This window comes from Ichthyophthirius multifiliis, assembly GCF_000220395.1.
Source record: "Ichthyophthirius multifiliis unplaced genomic scaffold scaff_1120509251089, whole genome shotgun sequence".
Classification (NCBI taxonomy): Eukaryota; Ciliophora; class Oligohymenophorea; order Hymenostomatida; genus Ichthyophthirius; species Ichthyophthirius multifiliis.
In genome coordinates, this window is record NW_004086213.1 from 1 (window position 1) to 21,587 (window position 21,587).

General features: G+C 16.9%; 4 protein-coding genes across 4 annotated transcripts, besides 18 other annotated features; 2 read left to right on the forward strand and 2 right to left on the reverse strand. All coding sequences in view use genetic code 6, as the record gives it.

The window, feature by feature from the left end:
• Window positions 1–1,249: 1,249 nt before the first annotated feature.
• Window positions 1,250–7,303, forward strand: IMG5_140390 (myosin, putative; the record flags this gene model as incomplete). The annotated part of the gene is made up of 11 exons (XM_004031329.1): window positions 1,250–1,358; window positions 1,562–3,970; window positions 4,017–4,960; window positions 5,005–5,465; window positions 5,512–5,582; window positions 5,643–5,683; window positions 5,751–5,788; window positions 6,712–6,832; window positions 6,888–6,963; window positions 7,003–7,074; window positions 7,193–7,303. Coding segments are annotated over 11 exons (4,452 nt in total), but the record flags the coding sequence as incomplete, so codon positions are not given.
• Window positions 7,109–7,191: a microsatellite.
• Window positions 7,118–7,180: a microsatellite.
• Window positions 7,121–7,166: a microsatellite.
• Window positions 7,304–7,454: 151 nt separating the features above from the next.
• Window positions 7,455–7,500: a microsatellite.
• Window positions 7,501–7,532: 32 nt separating this feature from the next.
• IMG5_140400 (mitochondrial carrier protein, putative) lies at window positions 7,533–8,423 on the reverse strand (the record flags this gene model as incomplete). Its single annotated transcript, XM_004031330.1, has 1 exon — window positions 7,533–8,423. The coding sequence occupies one exon, from the start codon at window positions 8,421–8,423 to the stop codon at window positions 7,533–7,535; it is 891 nt and encodes a 296-aa protein (XP_004031378.1).
• A 2,111-nt stretch (window positions 8,424–10,534) lies between these two features.
• On the reverse strand, window positions 10,535–11,092 carry IMG5_140410 (hypothetical protein). The gene has a single exon (XM_004031331.1). The coding sequence runs from the start codon at window positions 11,057–11,059 to the stop codon at window positions 10,646–10,648; it is 414 nt and encodes a 137-aa protein (XP_004031379.1). The 5' UTR covers window positions 11,060–11,092; the 3' UTR covers window positions 10,535–10,645.
• A 45-nt stretch (window positions 11,093–11,137) lies between these two features.
• Window positions 11,138–11,180: a microsatellite.
• Window positions 11,181–11,379: 199 nt separating this feature from the next.
• Window positions 11,380–11,435: a microsatellite.
• Window positions 11,382–11,433: a microsatellite.
• A 1,747-nt stretch (window positions 11,436–13,182) lies between the features above and the next one.
• Window positions 13,183–13,212: a microsatellite.
• Window positions 13,213–13,708: 496 nt separating this feature from the next.
• Window positions 13,709–13,748: a microsatellite.
• A 2,202-nt stretch (window positions 13,749–15,950) lies between these two features.
• Window positions 15,951–16,011: a microsatellite.
• Window positions 15,953–16,011: a microsatellite.
• Window positions 16,012–16,498: 487 nt separating this feature from the next.
• Window positions 16,499–16,608: a microsatellite.
• Window positions 16,609–17,710: 1,102 nt separating this feature from the next.
• Window positions 17,711–17,755: a microsatellite.
• Window positions 17,713–17,759: a microsatellite.
• A 424-nt stretch (window positions 17,760–18,183) lies between these two features.
• Window positions 18,184–18,227: a microsatellite.
• Window positions 18,191–18,223: a microsatellite.
• Window positions 18,228–18,234: 7 nt separating the features above from the next.
• On the forward strand, window positions 18,235–20,235 carry IMG5_140420 (hypothetical protein; the record flags this gene model as incomplete). Its single annotated transcript, XM_004031332.1, has 6 exons — window positions 18,235–18,337; window positions 18,542–19,122; window positions 19,172–19,330; window positions 19,592–19,660; window positions 19,730–19,818; window positions 20,184–20,235. The coding sequence occupies 6 exons, from the start codon at window positions 18,235–18,237 to the stop codon at window positions 20,233–20,235; spliced, it is 1,053 nt and encodes a 350-aa protein (XP_004031380.1).
• Window positions 19,400–19,470: a microsatellite.
• Window positions 19,878–19,910: a microsatellite.
• Window positions 20,236–21,587: the final 1,352 nt, after the last annotated feature.

Genomic DNA, 21,587 nt, shown 5'->3' on the forward strand with positions numbered 1-21,587 from the left:
TTTTTTTGTTTATTCATTTATTGTATGTAGCTTTTGTTAAACTAAATTTTTAACACTTGATGCTTTTAAGTTTATAATAATTGAGTCTTGCTGTGTCTTTCTTGCTGATTTATTTATTATCGAATCTTTTTATGTTATGATTTAAATGATTTTGTTTAATATACTCCCAGATGATTTTAGAATTAAAAGATTTTATGAAACTTATTAAGCGATGAGAGGTTATTATTTATATCCTAAATATGAAAACAAAAATATTATTTAATATTATTGATAAAATTTAAAATTAATGAATTACATTATATGTAGATCAATATATTTTTTAATTTATTATAACTCAAGAAATATAATAAATATTTTAAAATAATTTATAAAATATTAAATATAATTATTTATTTTATTAATATTTTTATTTTCTAACTAATTTTATATAAATAAATTTTAAAAAATTCCCACAATTTTTTTACAAATATATTTTTTTTATATAAATATTTATTTAATCATTAACATAAATAAAATAAAAATTATAGTATTTTCTCACGTATATAATTATTGGAATTATATATAAATCACACATATATTATTTTAATATTTTAAAAAATATTTTTTAAATAATAAATTAATTTTACTGTTTAAATTACAATAAAATGATGAAACAAAATTAAATTATATAAAAATTTTCATGGATAAAACCAGGTATTAAGAAAAAAAATTAAAAAAAGCTAAAAAAATAGCAAATCATTTATATTAATATTTAAACTTAAAGGTTAAAAATGTTGGATTGAAGATAAGGATACCTAATCAAAAGAAATAATAGATTACCATTAATGTTCTGTACTTTCAGTTAATTATTAATTACAAATCGCAAAAATAAAGTATATTGAGTATTAGTAAGAGTAAGTTGAAATAAATTTAAAATCACTTCATCAAATGAATGAATAAAAAAAAAATATATTAGAAGATGACAATTTAGTTAATATGCATGTTTTAAATGAACCTGAATTATTAAATTCACTTTAAATAAGATTTATGAAAAATAAAATTTTTTCTTATATAACAAATACTCTTATAATAATTAACCCTTATCAAGATTTGAAAGAATATTTTGCAGAAGAATAAATCGAAAAATATTCTAGAATCGCAAAATAAAATTAATTCTAACTTAAATAATATCCTTCTCATGTTTATGCAATATCAGCATTGGCATATAATTAACTTTTAAATAATTAAAAAATTAATCTATTATAATAAGTGGAGAAAGTGGTTCTGGAAAAACAGTAAATACAAAACATTGCATGTATTTTTTGACTTCAATAAGCCAAAAAGAAACAGAGTAAAATAATGTTTCTTTAGAATAAAAAGTAAATAATACATAGAAATTATTTGTTAATATTTTTTATATAATTTTTTTTAAAAACTCAATCAAAAAAAAAGTCATATTTGTTTTTACTCGCCTTTTTTTTTTGGCGATTGAGTTTTTAAAAAAAAAATACATCAAAAATAAAAATAAAAATATAAATACAAACAAATAATATATAAATATATAATTTATGATTTTTCGTAGATTATTAGTTGTAATCCAATTTTGGAATCTTTTGGAAACGCCAAAACAATAAGAAATGATAATAGTAGTAGATTTGGGAAATATATAAAATTAATAATTGATAAAAAAACAGAAAAGATAATCGGAGCATAGACACAAAGTTATCTATTGGAAAAATCAAGAATTACTTATTAATCATTGAATGAGAGAAATTATCATATTTTTTATTGTTTATTGAAATGTGGAAATAATTAATTATTAGAAAATATTTATTTAAAAAATCCAAATTAAAATTTTGAAATGAGCCATTTTTAGTATATTACAAAATCAAATTGCTTTTCTTTAAAATCTCTTGACGATAACACATTATTTATAGAAATAAAATAATCTTTTAAAATACTAAATATTTAAAACGATTTATTTATTTGGAAAATTATTGCTTCAATTCTACTGTTAGGGAATATTGATTTTGACGAATCTACTTATGATAATGATATTCCATGTTTAATAATTGAAGATAACATATCATCTATAGCCAAAATAGCAAAATTATTAAATGTAAATGAATAAACATTAAAAAAGGGTTTATTATATAAAACCAGATAAGTGGGTAAATAAGTTTTTGACACTCCTTAAAATAGAATGGATGCTAATTAATCGTTACATTCTTTATCTAAATATTTATACGAAAAATTATTTCTTTGGCTTATTTTTGTAATGAACACATAACTAATGCAAAGCGGGTATTGTGAAAAATCTCATTTATGCATTGGAATTCTGGATATTTTTGGTTTCGAGGTTCTTGCTGTAAATTCTTTTGAACAATTATGTATAAATTATGCGAACGAAATATTATAATAATTATATATATAATACGTATTTAAATCTGAATAAATCGAATTTTAAGAATAAGATTTAGAAAGTGAAATTCATAAAATAGACTTTAATGATAATTATTAAGTTATTGATTTGTTAGATAAATATCCAGTAGGAATATTTAATTTAATAGATGAAAATTCATAAATAGCAACAACAGATGATAAATTAATTAATAAAATTAAAGATATTCATATCAAGAATTCATTTTTTAAATCTCCTAAAATCGGAAGGGAAATATTCACTATTTGCCATACACCAAGAGAAGTTGATTATAACGTTTTAGGTTTTCGTTCTAAAAATAAAGACGATTTAAATGTAACTTTAATAAATATGCTTAGTGATTCAAAAGACAATAATATTAAGAATATATATGAAAAATAATATACTATATAATAAAATAATAATGAAAACATTAATTAAAAATAATAATCAGATAAATTTTTGGGAGCCAAATTTAGAACTTAAATATAAGAATTAATTTATAATTTGAAAAAAAGTGATGTTCATTTTATTAGATGTATAAAACCGAATGAAGAAAAACAATTTTTTTAATTTAATTAATAGCTTGTTTTATAATAATTAAGGTATTTAGGTGTTTTGGATACAATAAAAATTAGTAAAAATGGCTATCCAATAAGAATTTCTTTTGTTGAATTTTATAAATAATTCTATTTAATTGATTTAAGATCAAAAAGTTATGTTGAATGTCTTTAAGAAAATTGTGATTTTAAACAATTAGTATAGGGCTTATAATTGTGGAATTAAATTGATGGAAATAATCATTAAAATAAAAGTTAATACTTATTTGGAAAATCCAAAGTATTTATAAAAAATGATTATTATTAAGTTTTAGAGGATTTATATATTGAAAGAATTTAATTTGTAGTTAATAAATGTATAATAATCCAAAGCAATTTTAAAGGATATATTTAAAGAAAAAAATATTAATAATATGTATCAAAGCTCAAGCATTATATAAGGTGGTTTATATGTAAATATGAATACAAGTTATTTTTGAAAAAAAGAAAAAGCGCTTAAAAAATATAAAGATATTATAGAAAATACATTTTATATAAAAAGAAAAAATATGCCACCTTTGTACAAAAATACATTTAAAGAGCTTACCATATTTTAAATTTTTAAAATATGAAAAATTAATTGGTAAAAATATAAAGATTTGCAAAAAAATCAATTTGTAGAAATAAAATGAAAAGATATTTAACTTTCAAATATAATTTAATATTGCAAAGTCTTAGTGAAGGGTGGATCAAAATTCTGAATTTTAAGACAATTTTAATATAAAAAAATATAAGGGGTTATTTATGCCGATAAATTACTCATAGAGATATTCAAAAATACTTAAATGAATATAGAATAAAAAGAATAAGATAATAATAAATTATTAAAATATAAAATGCAGTAAGAAGATATTTAAGAAAAAAAAGACTATAATTATTAAATTTGAGTGCATAAAAAATTTAAGGATTTGTGAAATCTGTATGGCTTTCTTAATTACTAAAGAAAATAAGGAAAGCAGCAATTATAATATAAGTAAGTATATATAAAAAAACTTAAAAAAATATACATATTAAAAAAGATTTACTTTAAGAGATATATGCAATAAAATCAAATTTAGCGTAAATTTATGCAATAATAAAATTAAATGCTTAAAAGAACACAATAATTAGAATAAGCCTGTGTTTTTACATCCAAAATGATTTTAACAGAGCAAACAAACAATACTTCTTTTGACTCTATAGAAGCTAGAATTGCAAGAGATAATCTTATGCTTTAGGACAAACAAATAAGATTTTTTATATTACTACTCGATTTTAATATCCTTACAGATATTTCTGAAATATATGAACCACTATCCTGGAATTAACAATATGCCCTTTTATAGAAAGAGTTAATTTAAAATGCTTAAGATATTACTTATATTTAGGTTGGAGATGCACATACTATTGCAAGTGCGACAAATGGCAAATTATATTCTTGGGGATGGAATGATTATGGACAAATAGGAGTAGATTGCTCTAATAAACCTTTATAAATTAGTTGGGTTGAAAATATAAGTAGGCCATGTATACTTACTTTAGGTAGTAATCATTCTATAGTTGTTGATGTAGAAAACAATATGTATTCACTAGGAAAAAATACTTGTGGATAATTAGGTTTAGGTAATGCTAATATTATATATGAACCAGAAAGAGTAGATACAATTCATTTAAAAAATGATGAAAAAATAAAAATTGTAAAAAGTAAATATGAAATGAACATTATTATTACTGATAAAGGAAGTGCTTTTGTATGGCCTTTACTGAATCAAATAAATATTCAAGAAATGCATTTTGCTAATAAAATATAAATACAAAATGCTGTTTGTGGGTTGAATTTCTAAATTTTTTTAGCAAATAATGGAAATCTTTACAGCTTGGGAAATAACGATTAAGGATAATTGGGTTTGGGCGATTTTAATTAGAGATTTAAAAATCCTTAGCTTTTAGAATATTTTATTAATTAAGGAGAAAAAATATAATAGTAAATTAATTTTTTAAATAATTCTTTTTAAATTTTATTTATAGTATTGAATGTGGATTAAAACATGTTATTTGTAAGTCTTTTTTGAATAAAATTTATACTTGGGGTTGGGGTTTTAAAGGATAATTAGGCATAAATAACAAAAATAATTAAAACTTGCCTTAACAGGTTAATATATAAAACAATAAATACAAAGTTATGCAAGTATAAGCTTCGTATTCAAGTACTTTAGTTTTATTGGAAAATTAAAAAATATTATGGTGGGGAACAAATAATAAAATTAAAAATATACTGACACCTTAAGAATTAAATTTAAGTACATTAGATAAATGTATGCATAATAATGACTTTTATGTTGTGAAAATAGAGGCCTCTTGGAGTAGAACTTTATCTTTAACTTATTTAAGGATAGCAGATTGTAGAACAATATAATAAAATAACATTTTTAAACAAAAAACAATTAATACATTAATATAGAAATATTAAGATTCTTATTTAAATAATAGTATATATTAAATTTATAATTTTTTTAATTTTTAATATTTGAAAAGTTGATGTTCCATTTTTCGGTTCTAATATTTTTTCTAATAAGCATACACACAAAGGAATGTACTAATAAAAAGTAATAAAAATACATTATACATTATGAAAAATTGAAAAAAATTATAAAATTAATAAATAGAGAGTTGGAATCAAATATCCACTAAAAAAAAATATAATTATGTAAAAAAAAAAAATCTAAAATGAAGAATAAAGAAATAATTTAAATTAATAAAATAATACTAATTAGGATGATACCTTTAAACATTTTATAAACTATTGTTAGCAGTAAAATACAAAAGAAATTATAAATCAAATAGATGAAAAAAGAGAAGAAAACTTATTAGACAATCTTCTTGCTTCACCATAATAAATATTAGAGAAATACAAAAATGAATAATATAATTAAAATGTATAAAATTCTAGCAGAAAATCTTAACAATTTACGATTAATTAACTTTAGAGTAATAATGTTTCAGATAGAACAAATTAAAAAGTTAAATGTAAATCTCCTTGTATTCCTGCTAAAAGTCTTAAGTTTAAACAAAATGAATTTTAACTAAAAGAGTAAAATGTAAATAAAAATGAGTAAATAATTTAGGATTTGTAAATTAATACAATATATAAGGTCAATTTATTAAATATTATTTAAATTAAAATTTTAGGTAATTAAAACTAATTGGAATAAAATCTAGAATTTAAAGTTTATACAAAATACCAAAATCAGAATGGACACTTGATGATCATAATTTTTTAAACGAAATATCTTAATATTAAATAATTGAGTTATTAAAAAGTATAAACTGATGCATAATGTATAATAAATATTAATTTATAAAAAAATATAAATATTTCATTTAAAAATGTTTTAATTCTTTCTTTTATATCTTTTGTTTAAAAAATATTAATGTTTTTAGATATTTTTATAAAAATCCAATTAAATTATTTAATAAATATTTTTTATCTTTTTTTATAATAATTGTTTAAATTTTTTTATCATTTTAAAATAAGATTTATATAAAAATATTAGAAATTTAAATATATTATTTAAAATATTAAAAAAAAGATATTCACAATAATTAATGATTAAATTATTATTAATAATCAATAATTAAGGGAAAGTTCGTGTAAGCAAATTTTATGATCATATAAACAGTTAATATTTATAAAAATGAATATAAATATATATTAAATTAATAATAAAAATAAAGACGAAAAATAGAACAATATAATATAAAAGCTATTTGCTACAATTTCTTAAGAATCAAACAGAAGTTATTTTTTCAAAGATAAAGAACCAATATATGATAAAAAATGCACTATTGTTGTTAGGTATATATTAAATTTAATTTTAATATTTTAAAAAAATGAATTTATATAAAAAAAGATAATATGCAACTTTATATTTTATACTTGTAATTGATTAGGATGAAAGCGAGTTAAGTACTTTAGATTTAATACAGGTATTTTTAACTTATTGATAAATTATTAAAAAAAAAAAGGTAATTGTAGACGGATTTGATACTTTATTTGAAAATGTTTGTGAATTAGATATTGTTTATTTTCCAGATAAAGTATAATAGATATTTAAATAAAATATAAAAATTTATAAAATATTATATAAATAAAATGATATAATAAAATATAAAATAAAATAAAATAATATTTTATAAAATAAAAAAATAAAAATAGATCAATGCACTTTTAGATGAAATAATTATTGGTGGTCATGTTATAGAAACTAAAATACAAGAAATATTGTATGTTCTATAATAAGTTTAAGAAAATGAATTAAAAAATTGAAAAATATAAAAATCAAAATTTAAAAAATTATTTTATTTATTTGTAAATATAAATAAACTAAAAATTAATTTTTTAATAAACTTAATAAATTATGCTTATTTTTACCTTAATTATTTAATAACTTAAATCATTTTTAAAAATAATTTAAATATAAATACATATTTAATTTTTTTAAATAGCATATTTAAATTTATTAATATTACATTACCCATTTATTTATTAAAAAAAATCAAATTTTTATTTATATTGAATCATTTTTATAATTTAATTTTTCATAAATACTCCATAGAAGAGCTCCAGAAATGCATTTTTTAAGTAATCTTGGTAAATAGCCTTTATAAAATCCAATTACTCCTTAATCATAATAAATATATTAAAGCATTTTAGAGAAAGATCTACTTTCTTTTTTTGTACCTTAATACCTTACCCTTATATTATCAAAAGGATACACGATTAATAAAGAAAGCCCGCTTGAAAAAGCTCCAGAAATAAAAATGAAGCTATGATTCTATTAAGGATTTTCTTAAACTAAATTTTAGTAAGAGTTTAAACACATATTATATAAAACATACTAAACTCCACTCCAATTAATATCTCTTAGTAAAGTAGGCATAATTCCTCTATAAAATCCATATAAACCTTCCTCTTTAGATATTAATTTAATTGTTTTAAATATAGACATATATTCTTATTGTCCAGCAATTTCAAAACGTGTTTTTAAAACATTAATAGGGCAAAGTGTTGAAGTGGTTATAAATTTTGCTGTACAGGCACTTAAAAAATTATATGTTTATTTAATTATCTAACTCTACTAATTTTCTGTATTAAAAATATTTTTAATGTTTTCTAAGCCTGTGAAAAATATGCCACATGAGGCTGTAGATTTAATAGTGGCTAAAAGACCTCCTCTATAAAATCCTTATATCCCTTCGGTTTTCCATATATTAGTTATTTGATATTTTAAACTCCTAAAACCTGTACCTTGATTATGGTTAGCATTTATTATTGAACTTGTTCTTAAAACTTCGAAAGGTTATGTTACAAAACTTAAAAATGTACCAACTAAAAAATTATTTAAGTTTACTTTTTTTGCAGATTTTTATTGTATTTATTAAGCCATTTTTTAGATTTTATTTTTTAAATTAATATAAATTTATTTTTATTAATTTAGTCACAGAATTAATTTAAAATTATATTATTTGAAAAAAAATATTAAATTACTATAATATTAATTTATGTAAAACTTATTATATAAAATATTTTTATAAAAAACTTAAGATAAATATTTATCATTTATATTATTATTATATTAGTAAAAATTATTTACGAATTAAAAAATATATATTTTTATTAATTAATGTTATAAATGTTATTTATAAAATTCTACATTTTAAGTCTTCTATCATAAGAAAAAACTTTACTTTTATTTAATTATAAAGTTCTATCAACTGAAAGCTAACTTATTAAAAAAATAATTTATATCAACTTAATTTATAAGTAAGATAACCTTAAGTAACACCATAACATCTGTTTTAATATTTAATACATTGAGATATAGAAAAATTGTTTTTTTCAACTTTAATTATTCTTTAACTAAAACTAGTTTTCAAAAAGTAAAGGTAGTGAAATAGTAAATTATCCTTATTTTTTGTTGATATTTCAAATATTTTAACCTATAAATTTCTTTATTGTACTAAATATTATATTTTTCAAACAATTATAGTCTTTTTTTAAATTTAAATTATCATTATTTATTCGATATAATTATAATAATTTTATAATTATGAAAATCAATTATAATCAATAATTTAAAAAGTAAATAAAAATGCATATTTTAAATTAAAGTAGTTTCGATATATTTTCATATTATCCACAACATTCTATTAAATTTATATTGATAGTTTTTTTATTATATAAATTTAACTTTTTAAAATTTATGTTACTAAAATAATAAATTATAACCAAAAAAAATTAATATTTTATTTATTTATTTATTTAAATGAAATTTATAAACAAATTTAAATATTCATATTTTATTAGTAACACATTTCTTTCTATTTTTTAGAATTATATTTCAAATATTTATAAAAATACCTAATTACTGACATAAGAATATATATATTAAATAAATTTAATTAAATTATAATTTATATAAATCTTGTTTATTTTTTTATATCAAAAAACGCCTGCTAATATATGTTTAGTTTGCAAAACAAATTCAATAAAAGTAGTATTTTTTTGAAATCATAAAGTTTCAAAACTTAAATTATATAAAATTACAGGAGAATAATAAAACCTCCAATTATAAATTGATGAAATATTTTTAATATTATTTTTTTAAAATTAATAATATTCTATTTTTTTGTTTAATGTAATTTTTAATTTATAAATTAAGTTTTTCTACTAATTAGATATTAAATAGGAATAAATCTCTATTAGGAATCATAAAAAATATAAATAAAGGAAAATGATTTTGTATAGACTTATATCGTATTTTTGGATAAGATATATAAGGCAGCAAAACCAAAATTATTTATAAAAATTTATATGGAGTAATATTTTTATATTCAATTGATAGCAAAAAAATCTTAAATGATATTTAGTATTACGTAAGATCATTTTAATGTAATTATAGCATGATTGGATGGATGAGAATTTTAATCCTATTTATATGTTCAATAAAATTGATTAATATAATAATTTACAGATAGTGATAACAAATAAAGATGTATTTAAAGTTTTAAATTTTTTTAAGTTAATTCGAAAACAGGTTATATTATAGATGAATAAATAATATAATCAAACAGCTAGAAAAATAAGGTGTTATTGATAAAAAATTTAGTTAAATAAACTTTAAGTATAAAAAAAATATTAATTATAATTTTAAATAAGTAGGATTGTTTTTGAAAAGTTAAAATATAATTAATTATTTTTATTTAATTTATATATCATAATATAGTTAGCCTTTTAATATTTGTATTTAATTTTTATTAATTAAAATTTCTAATGTCTTTATAAATTAAAAAAAAAATTGAAATTATAAAATTCAATAAAAGTATTTATAATTTCATTTTTAAAGTTATTTATTTATTCATTTGTATTTATCTTATATTTTTTGGAAATTAGGTTATAATATATAAAATAAAAAATATCAATGTATCAATGATTTTAAAAAAATGCAATTTAATTTATCAAATAAAAAAAAGAAAATATAGATTAAAATTATTTATTAAAATATTTTAAAACCCCGCTTATACATACATTTTAAACAGAAATTTATATTATTTAAAAAAATAAAACACCAAAAACAATAAATATATATTATTTAACTTTTTCTTATTTTCAAACATCTTAAGATGCTTATCCAGTTTCTGACTTTTTAGTTTTAGAAGGTAATAACATTGGGTTAATGTTAGGTAAAACACCACCATCAGCAATAGTTGTATGAGACATCAATTTATTTAATTCTTCATCATTTCTAATAGCTAATAAAATGTGTCTAGGAACAACTCTTGACTTTTTGTTATCTTTGGCAGCGTTTCCAGCTAATTCAAGAACTTCAGCTGCTAAATATTCTAATACTGCAGCCATATATACAGGGGCTCCACTACCTACTCTTTAGGCATATCTTCCTTATTTTAAAAATCTAGAAATTCTTCCGACAGGGAATTAAAGTCCTGCTCTATTTGATCTAGATACTTACTTTGAAGATGCGGTTTTTCCTTTAGCTTTTCCTCCTTTTCCTGCTGTACTCATTTTTTATTTGTTGTTTATTTGCTTTTTTTATGTAAATTAAAATAATTATCTGTTTTCTTTTTTTTCTTTTTTAATTAAATTTTAATATCCGATCTTATTTTAATTATCCAATCGATTTTAAGTTTTAATAAAATTAAGATAGAATTTTTATATATAAAATATTTAATTACTACTTTTTTTTATAGGATATTTTAATTAATTTAATGAAATAATATAATTCAAATTGAATTTAAATAAAAATTATATTATCGTTTGTTTTAAAACAAAATTAATTTTACGATTAAATTATATTTTGAGTTTATCATGTTATAATATCCATTTAATAAAATTATAAAATTAAAAATATTTATAAAAATAATAAATATTATAAATATAAATACTTTTTTTTATTTTAATTCAGATAATTTAATAATTATATTTATAATATAACTATTTTTATGCAATAAATAATAATTTTTAAAATAAAACTTATCTATGCGTAAATAGAAAATTTCGTATTTTCATTTATTAAATACTGCATGCTTATAAAATAATAAAAAAGTATAAAATTTATATTATAATTTAGAATGCTTTTTAATATATAAATTGTTCATTTAATATGAAATAAATTGGCATTTACCTTATTTTTATTATTATTTTTATTTTTTTTGGAATTTTTTATTTCAAAATTAAAACTTTAATTGTAAATATAATAAAGTCTTTAATATGTAAAATTAACAAATAAAATTTATTATTATATAATATTTAAAGAAAATAATTATTTTATGAAATCAAATAAATAATATTAAGTAATTTTCATATATAAATATTTAAATTAAAATGTTTTCATAATTTAGGCATTTTAATATATTAAGTTAATTTTAAGAATCCAACAATTAGTTTTTAATTTCATATAAATTATGTTTAATTTTTTTTAAGTATAATAAATTATAATTAATAATGTCGATATTATATAATAAAGTGCTTAATTTATATTATTTTTAATCCTTGAAAATAATATTTTAGATTTGATAATAAAATTTTATATCTTTAAACACAAAAAATTTATAAAGTTATAAATGATACTAATATATTTTAAAATAAAATAAATAGGAATAAAGTATACTAATAAATATTTAAAACAATCTAAATCTTATTTGAAAAATTTATTTTAGTTTTATAAAATTAAAAATAATATAAAGTGTGAACACAAAAAATAGCATAAAATTATTAAAAATAATTAATTATGAAAGCATATAAATTAAATTACTTAAATAAATCATTTTTTTTTAAATATTTTTATTATTTTATTGTGCATTTCTAAGGATATTTTAAATTAAATCAGATTTAAAATTATATAATTAAATAATTTAAAGCTTTTTTTAAAAATATACTAAAAAATTAAGATTTATTTATATATATATATATTAATAATAAAGATTTTCAATTTATTAATAATATTAATTAAAATACGAATCTATAATATTACTCTTTATAAATAAATATATATTATTTATTTATTTTAATTTATTTTCTTTTATTTAAATTAAAATATATGTTATCTTTTCTTTTAATATATGAACAAAATTAAGAATTCAAAAAAAATTTTTCTGCAAATAAAAAAAATTCTAAATATTTAAAATAATTTTTAGATATTTGAATAAAATTATTGTAATATATCTTTATTTTACTATATTTAATTAATTTTTTTTTTTAATGTAGTAAGAAATTTTAAAAATTCAAGAAAAAATAGATAGAAAAGCTATTTTAGAAGAAGAATTAAGATAATTAGAAAAAAACATATTTGATTTAGAAACTAATTATTTAGAAATTACTAATAATTGTGGTATATTTTTATAATAAAAAATATTAATGAATTATAATATATTAGGTAATTTAATTAAAGGATGGGAAAACAATATTGCAAACAAATAAGCAAAATAACAATTCTAAGTAAGCACTTTGCATAAAAAATAAAAATAAATATTAACGATAGAATATTTTCATTATCTTCATGCACATCTCCAGCAGTATTTTCAATAATATATATAAACTTTTGTTTTTTTAAAAATTTATAAGAATAAAAAAGTTTAAGAAATAATTGATAAAAATATTGATGGTAATTATGGTACATTCAGCTCTATAAAAAACAAAAAAAACAAAAAAAAACAAAATTTGGACATATAAAACATGTAAATATTATTAAATATTTGTTTTTAATTAATAATTTTTATTATAATATATAAAAAATTTTATTATTTTTAAATTTAATAAAGTTCGTCTTAATAAAATTATTCTTAAAGTAATGGCAACATTGATATTTTTTAATTAAATCAAAATAATAATAATAAAAATTAGAAAATTAAAAAAAAATAAGAAAGTGAAATAATTAAATATGGTTGAATTTATAATAATATAAAATAATAAATATTAATTATATTTTATATATTTATTATATTTAAAATATATTTATTTTATATTTTTTTATTTTATTTGTATTTTTATAAATATTCCAATATATTGTATTTTTTTCAGTTCTCAAGCATTATTATTTAAATGTATAAAAAAAATATATAAAGTTAGCTTTTTTTTAAGATAATAATAGTAGGATATTATTCCTTTTAAATATATAAATTTAAAATCATATTTATATAATTTTATCCATACTAAAATATATTAATCAGGTAATATATAAATCAGGGAATATATATTTTTTAAAAAATATAATATTTAATATTAGATTTTATTATCATTTGATATTTTATTTTATTTTTATATTTTAGACACAAAATATTTTTAAATTTTAAATTAACTTAAAAAATTATATAAATATGAAAAGAAGAAAATTAAAAAATAATTTTATAAATTCATTTATATATAATTTTTCAACTTATATTTATTATTTTTTCTTTTTAGAAATCTATTTTTTCTAATATTAAACCCATATCATTATAAAATAGTAAAAAAATTTTAATATTTTCGAATAAAATAATTTTATATATAATTTGTTAATAGTTATTATTTTTTCGATAATATTCTCTTTAAATATTTATATATATAAATCGATTTTTTGTGGGAAATTTTTTTTTCATAAAGATAATTTTATCTTTAAATTTATTCTATCATTTTTAAACATATAAATATTAAAAAATAAAAAAGCTTTTAAAATTACAATAAAATTACTTATAATATTAATATTATTAGTTTTTAAAGAATTTAGTTCAAAATATAAATCCAAATTAAAAAGAAAAACAAATATAAATTACATATTTATAAAAAATAAAATAAAAGATATATAAAATGGACCAATAATAAGTACAATAAGAATAGAATTAAAATAATAACTTAAATAATATTATGCAAATTTAGTAAAGATCAATTCCTTTAATACATCATTTAAGGTCTTTAATATCAATTTATAATAGTTTAGGCAATTAATAAAAAATTTACAAAGAATATTTGGAATAAATAAAAGTATAGGAATTAGACGACTGTGATAATATTAGTAGCTTTGTTAATATATTTGATGAAAGTTTTCTAAATATAGATTAGCGAAATCAAATGCAATTGATAAGAAATGGGGAATAAGAAAAAATAATTTCATAAAAAAATAAAGAATTATTGATTTGTGCTCATATGGTCAATTTAATCATTCAATTAGAAAAATAGTTTAAATTTAATCAAATGGAAATAAATAAAGAATCGTTTTAAAAAATAATTTAGAATTATGAATAATTGCTATTGTTTTTAATTTAATATTAAAATTAAGAATTAATTTTTATGTAAATGTACGAAAAATTAAAAATACTTTCAATTTAAATATAAGAATACTATAATAAAAATTTAGGATTAAATATTGAAGAAGAAAATGAAGTAAATAATAAAAATTAAAGAATAAAAGAAACATCAAATTAATTTACTTAATTAAAAAATACAATTTTAGGAGCGCTTTTGTAAATAATATTATTATAATAATAATCTTTATCTGAATATTAAAATTAATAAAAATAAATTTGGTAAAATCTTGATTAATTCAAAATTTCAAATTAAGAAAATGAATAAAAATTATTAGAAAATAAACTAGAAAACTAGCAAAAAATATACAAATTTAATAATGAAAAACTAGTGGAATTAGTTAATAATTTAATTATCTAAATATTGGAAGTAAATTAATTAGACAAAAAGCTAGTTGATAAGCTTAAAGAAATATTACAAATATTATTTTAGTTTTAATATAATTAATATAAATTTTAATTTAAATGCGATTTTATCGAAAAGCTTAGCAAGTTTTAATTTAATACCCTTATTATAAAATAACTTGAAAATTTGTAAGAAAATAGTGAAGAAAATTTTAATAATAATAAAATTAATGAATAATTTATATACTGCAATAAATAAGTTCTTATTATACTAGATTTAGTAAATTCTATATACCTAAAAATTTTCAAAGTTTTATAATTATTTTCGGCCTAAAGATTTTAAATTAACCTAGATTTGTATTAATAATTACATATAGATTAGTTATTGATTGATACATTTATAAATAAAATTAAATTTAAAGAAGATGACTTGAAAAATCTAAATTAAAATTAGCTAGTTTTTTAAAATATTCCCTTTTATATTCATTAAATAGTAGAGTGTCTACAAAAAAATAATGACTTGATTATTTCTTTTACAAAAGAAAATATATAAAATTAAAATTAATAACAAAAATAAATATTTTACTAAATTTAGATTATTAATAATAAGGTGTTTTTAATTTAGAGTTTAAATATTTAAAATGATATTTAAAATTAAATAAATAAGTTAACTAATAATTAATAAAATAATAATCAAAGCAATTAAAATAATTAAATTTCTCTTGAAGGGAATGAAAAAAATAATAGACAAAACATTTTAAATAATTTATTAGAAAATAAAAATAGAAATAATAATAACTAAAAAATAATATAATAAAATGATAATAAATAAAACTAAATTATAGAAAATATAACAATTATTGATAATAATTAAAATATTTAAAAAGAATAGTAAATGATATAATAAAATGAAATAAATATTGATTTAAGTTAAAGTATAAATAAAAAAAATAGTATTCAAATATAAGAAGTTCAAGAATAATTGATTCCTCAAAATTAAACTAAAAATTAATAAAAAAAAACGAAATTAAATTAATAGCAAGAAAATGATGATAAAAAATAAAAAGTAGAAATAAATGAAGAAAAAAAGAAAAAAACAGAAAAGTAAAAAGTATTTCAAAAATATATATCAAAATAAAACGAAAAACAATAAAAAAATAAAGAATAAACAAGCTAATAATAATTAAAACAAAACAACTAAAATAGTCTTGAATAAAATAGCAAACAAAATTTAGATAATTTATAATCTTCAAACTGAATCGCAAAATCTCAATAGGTAGAACCAATAATTTAATAATAATAATTGCAATTATAACAGTTTTAATAATAATAATAATAATAATAATAATAATAATAGTAATAATAGTAATAATAATAACAATAATCATCAAATTTAAATAAATAATAGTAATTGTAATAATAATAATAATAGCAATAATATTAGTAATTGCTTAGTCAGTAGGCCTAGTAAATTCTTATCAGCAAGTTTATTAATAACCAAATTTATCACCTTAATAATAATAATATTAATAATAAATATTATAATTACTTTTAAAATAATAATAATAGCAATAATTATAACAATAAGGATTAATATAGGATTAGTTATTTTCCCTTTTAATCTAGAAGGAAAATAGGAAATTAAAATAATGGATGATTCAAACCTTAAAAAAGATTAATTATTAAATTCATAATCAATTTAAGCACAATTACAAGCATAATTATAACCATAATAATATAAATAGTCTTAATAAATTTTTTATGAAAATTATAATAATTTAGAATAAAATGAATAGATGGTGAAAATTAATATCAACTAAAACGTATAAGAATTATAAGTGACAATTAACTAGATAAATCATTTTAATTAATAATTAAAATAAATATAGTTTAATTTATAATAATAATATCCTATATAATTAAATTAGTAATAAATATTATAACTATAGCAACTTAAATAACAATAATAAGAAATATAATCCTATATATATTTATTAGATATTAAGTCATAGGAATGTTAATAATAGATTTTAAATCTATATAAATTATATTATAAAATTTAATATTAATTAAAAGAACTTTTTATAAACAATTAATTTTAATAAGCAAAGTTTTTTGTTTCTTAATGCAATGAGAAACCTAATTAAGAGATAAATATTTAAAATATATTATAATTGCAGGAAAAACATTAATAATTATAATAAGAATAATTAATTCCATAAGAATTACTATTCTAACTTGCCAGAAATGAATAACCTTAATAAGCTTAGATAAACAATAATGTTGACCCTTAACAGATATTTATGGCTTAGAAAAATAATAAGAGTAATGTTAATTTACTAAATTAAGTCAATTAAATAAATAATATTGATTTAGTAACCTTATTTTAATAGTAATAGTAATTAACTTAGTAATTGCCAGCATTGTAGTTGAATGAGTCCTTTTCATTTAAAAATCCATCAACAGAGAATAGAACATCTAAAGAAGATGAAATAAAAAGAAAAATATTTGAAAAAAATATATAAATATATATAAATAATTATAATAAAAAATTTTAATAATAAAAATAATTTATAATTATATATTATTGCGTTTAGAAATTTTAATGGTAGTAATAAAACTAATATAATTTAAAATACCAAATTTAAATAAATTACAGCCTAAATTTCTTAAATTTTAAAAATTTATTTTTTAATTAAAATATTTTTTTATTATAAAAATAATTTAAAAAAAAAAATATTAATTATTTGTGCAATTGAATTTATAAAATATTTATAATTTTAAAAGATATTAAAAACTAGTGTATTTTACATTAATATAAAAAAATATAATTAATTACCTTTTTATATATATCTTTTTTTTAATTATATTAAAATAATTTAAACTTAACTAAATTTATTGAAAAATATATAGAAAATGCTTTTTTATAATAATTAAAATGCTATATTAATTTATATTTTAAAATATTTAAATTTAATTATATTTTTCAAAACAATATCTAAATGCAAAAAATAATATATAAATATAAAAATAATAATTATAAAAAAAAAAAAAAAAATGTCTGAAAAAAAATCAAGAAAGCACCGCCGTTCTCACAGTCGTTCACGTTCTCATAAAAACTAAGGCAAAACATATAATAAAAAAGATGAAAATTAAAAAAGTAAATAAACTAGCCGAAATTATTCATCCCATCATAAAGAATCAAACAAGAAATATTACAAAAAAGGATTATCTTCATCTAATTCTTCTAAATCATCTTCAAATTCGAGTTATTCCTCATCTTCCTTATCTTCTGTAGAAAAGGATTAAAAAAAAGCTAAAGTTGACTAAAACCAAAATTAAAAAATTCAATAAATAAAAAAAGACTATACACATCAACAATCTCAATGGCATTTCACTCCCAAAAACGAAGAATCAAAATGGATAATAATTGAAAACCTCCCAGAATCAATAACATAAACTGAAATAGAGGAAAAGCTAACACAAATAAGTGCTGATTGTGGCACATCAAACTATGACGAAATAAAATTAGTCCCATATTTAGGCAGTGTATATATTCAATATCCCTCTGTAAGTGCCGCAACAAAGACTTTGTATCATTTAAAAGGCAAAATCAAGCTTCGAGATGAATTTTATCCAATGGATTTTTACAATAGTGGACAATAATAACAAAAATCAAGCTACGAGCAGCCCCAAACAGACTGGATTTGTGATAAATGTGAATACAAAAATTTTGCAAAAAGAACAAAATGTAATAAATGTGAAAAGCCAAGATCTAGTAATTGCAGAGTCGTCCTTAATAGTGTTGGAGGAAAATAAACACTTAGCGTTCCTGTAGGAATTACTATGATATTAGCTCCTTTAAATGAAGTTAATACTTCTCTTATGGTAAGAGGCAACATTATATAGTATATTACAGAATCACATCTTATTGATTCTTTTGAGGTATTTATTTATTTTTATATTAATTTTTATTTCATATTTTTTTGTTTAGCCTTATGCAAAAATAAAAGATGTGAGATTGGTAAAAAATAAATAAAATGGATAATAAAGAGATTTTGCTTTTGTGGAATTTTATACTTTGGAAGATGCTGAAAGAGTACTCAGTTAAACTTCTGGGTTAGATTTTAAAGTCGGAGGAGAACATGTTCAGGTACTTTTTAGTAAAAATAAAAGAAGTGATGATCCTACTATGCCTATTACTACAACTTATGAATATAGTTAATATTAATAATAATAATAATAGTACGAATATACTTAATATTATTAATAAATATAATAATATTAATAATAAGGATATAATTATGATTCTACATTCGTTTAAAGTTATGAATAATAATAATAAACATAATTTCCTAATCATTAGTATAATTAATAATAAGGATATTAAAATCCTTAGTAATAATAATATTAGACTCAAGGTTAATATTAATAAGGTCAATAGTACTAATTACCTTAGCAATATCATTAATATTAGCAATAAGTATATTAGTAAGGATAATTATATCCACAACAATTTTAATAATAATAGTATACACAATAACTATAATAGAGTAATTATGGCGTTTAGCAATAATAAGGAAATAAAGAAGATTAGCCTTTCACTTTAGATTAGACTTATATCGACTAAAATAAACACGAGTAAATCTAATAATAATAAAGAATTATTTAGGAATAATAAAAGTAATAATAATTACTTGAAGAGTAGAAGAAAAAAGAGTAAATAGAAAAAAATAGATAAAAGCAAATGGAATAGCAATTAAAATAATTTGAAGAATAAAAAAGACTTTTAGAATAACAGCAAAAAGAACAAGATCAAAAAAAAAAAAAAACTGATGAAAAAAATAATTAATAAACAGGTATTAATGATGTTTAAAAAGAGCTATAGTAATAATATTAAAATATGCTTTAACAATAATAATAATTATTATAAAATTAAATTAAATAATAATAATAAGCGACAAAAATAAAATAAAATCAATAATAATAAATCGTTTAATAAATAGGCCAAGAAAAAAATATAGTAACAACATAAAGCCAATAGTAATAATAACCTGAATAAAGTTCTTAAATAAAATAATAGTAAACGTAATATTAGTAAAATACAAAATAAATATAAGAATCAATTTCTCTTTGCTAAAACTAAAAATAAAGTTGTCAATTATCTCATGCTCAAGTTAAAATAGAATAAAATTAACTTTAAAATATAATTAATTTATCATTAAATCACTAATAAAATTAAAATAACAAAAAAGAAAGATTATACTTATGTGCTATTTGTAAAAGAAGATTTGAATCAGATAAAGTTATTAACTTGCACTACTAGCATTCTTAATTACATAAATAAAACTTGATGCTATATGGGATAAATTGAATAACTTTTTAACATTACAATATAAAAAATTAAATTATTTTGATCAAAAAACATTATTTTTATTAATTTCAAAGTGATTTATAAATTATTTGAATTTTTTTTATATGTTTGCTATGTTTATAAACGTTATTTAAGTAATAAACAATTTTTTTTTTGTTTAATTTTTTAAAATTATAATGGTATATTTATATTTTGTTTCACATAAAAATTATATCAAATAATCTAAAAATATTAAATAAAATTATAAATATTTTGTATATAATTTGTTTTTATAAATAATTGAAAATTCTGAATTTCGATGCAGATATTTTTAATTTTACTATAATAATTTTTAAATTATAATATTTTATATAAAATTATCTAATTATAAAATTAATTATTTATTTATTAATTAGACTTTATGAATATATTAATTATTTTTTACATTTTTTTTGAGTTTTGAATTTACGAAAGACAATAAAAATATTTTTGAATTATTATTTTTACTAATTTCTATTTATATAAATACATTTAAATTATTGATATATTTTAAGACTTGAAAATAGATACTTTTCAGTCATTTTATTAAAAAATATCAAAATTTGTTTATTTTTAGTTTTTAAATATATATTTTATTTTTTAATTTTTGTTGTATTAGAATCAATACCACTTTTAACTTTTATCCTTTAAAAATGCTAAGTCAAAAGCCTCGAAATTCTTATATATTTTAATTTTCCTTTTACAAAAATTAAGAAAAAGAAAAAAAACATTTTTCTTAACTTTTTTGTATAGGATATTTTAAGTATTTTATATTTTTTAAAAAAATATAGATTTTTAAATATATTTTATTTTAGTAATTTTTATTCTTTAATAATTTTTATACTTATATATAGAGTATTATAATTAAATTATTTTTGATGTTTTCAATATAATTTTATTATTTATAAATTCATTTCAAATTTAAAATTAAAATTAAATAATGAATTAATAATCTTACAAACCATTAAAATAAATTGAAAAAGGAAGCAAAGGTTGGGGTCTTAAACATATAGCTTAA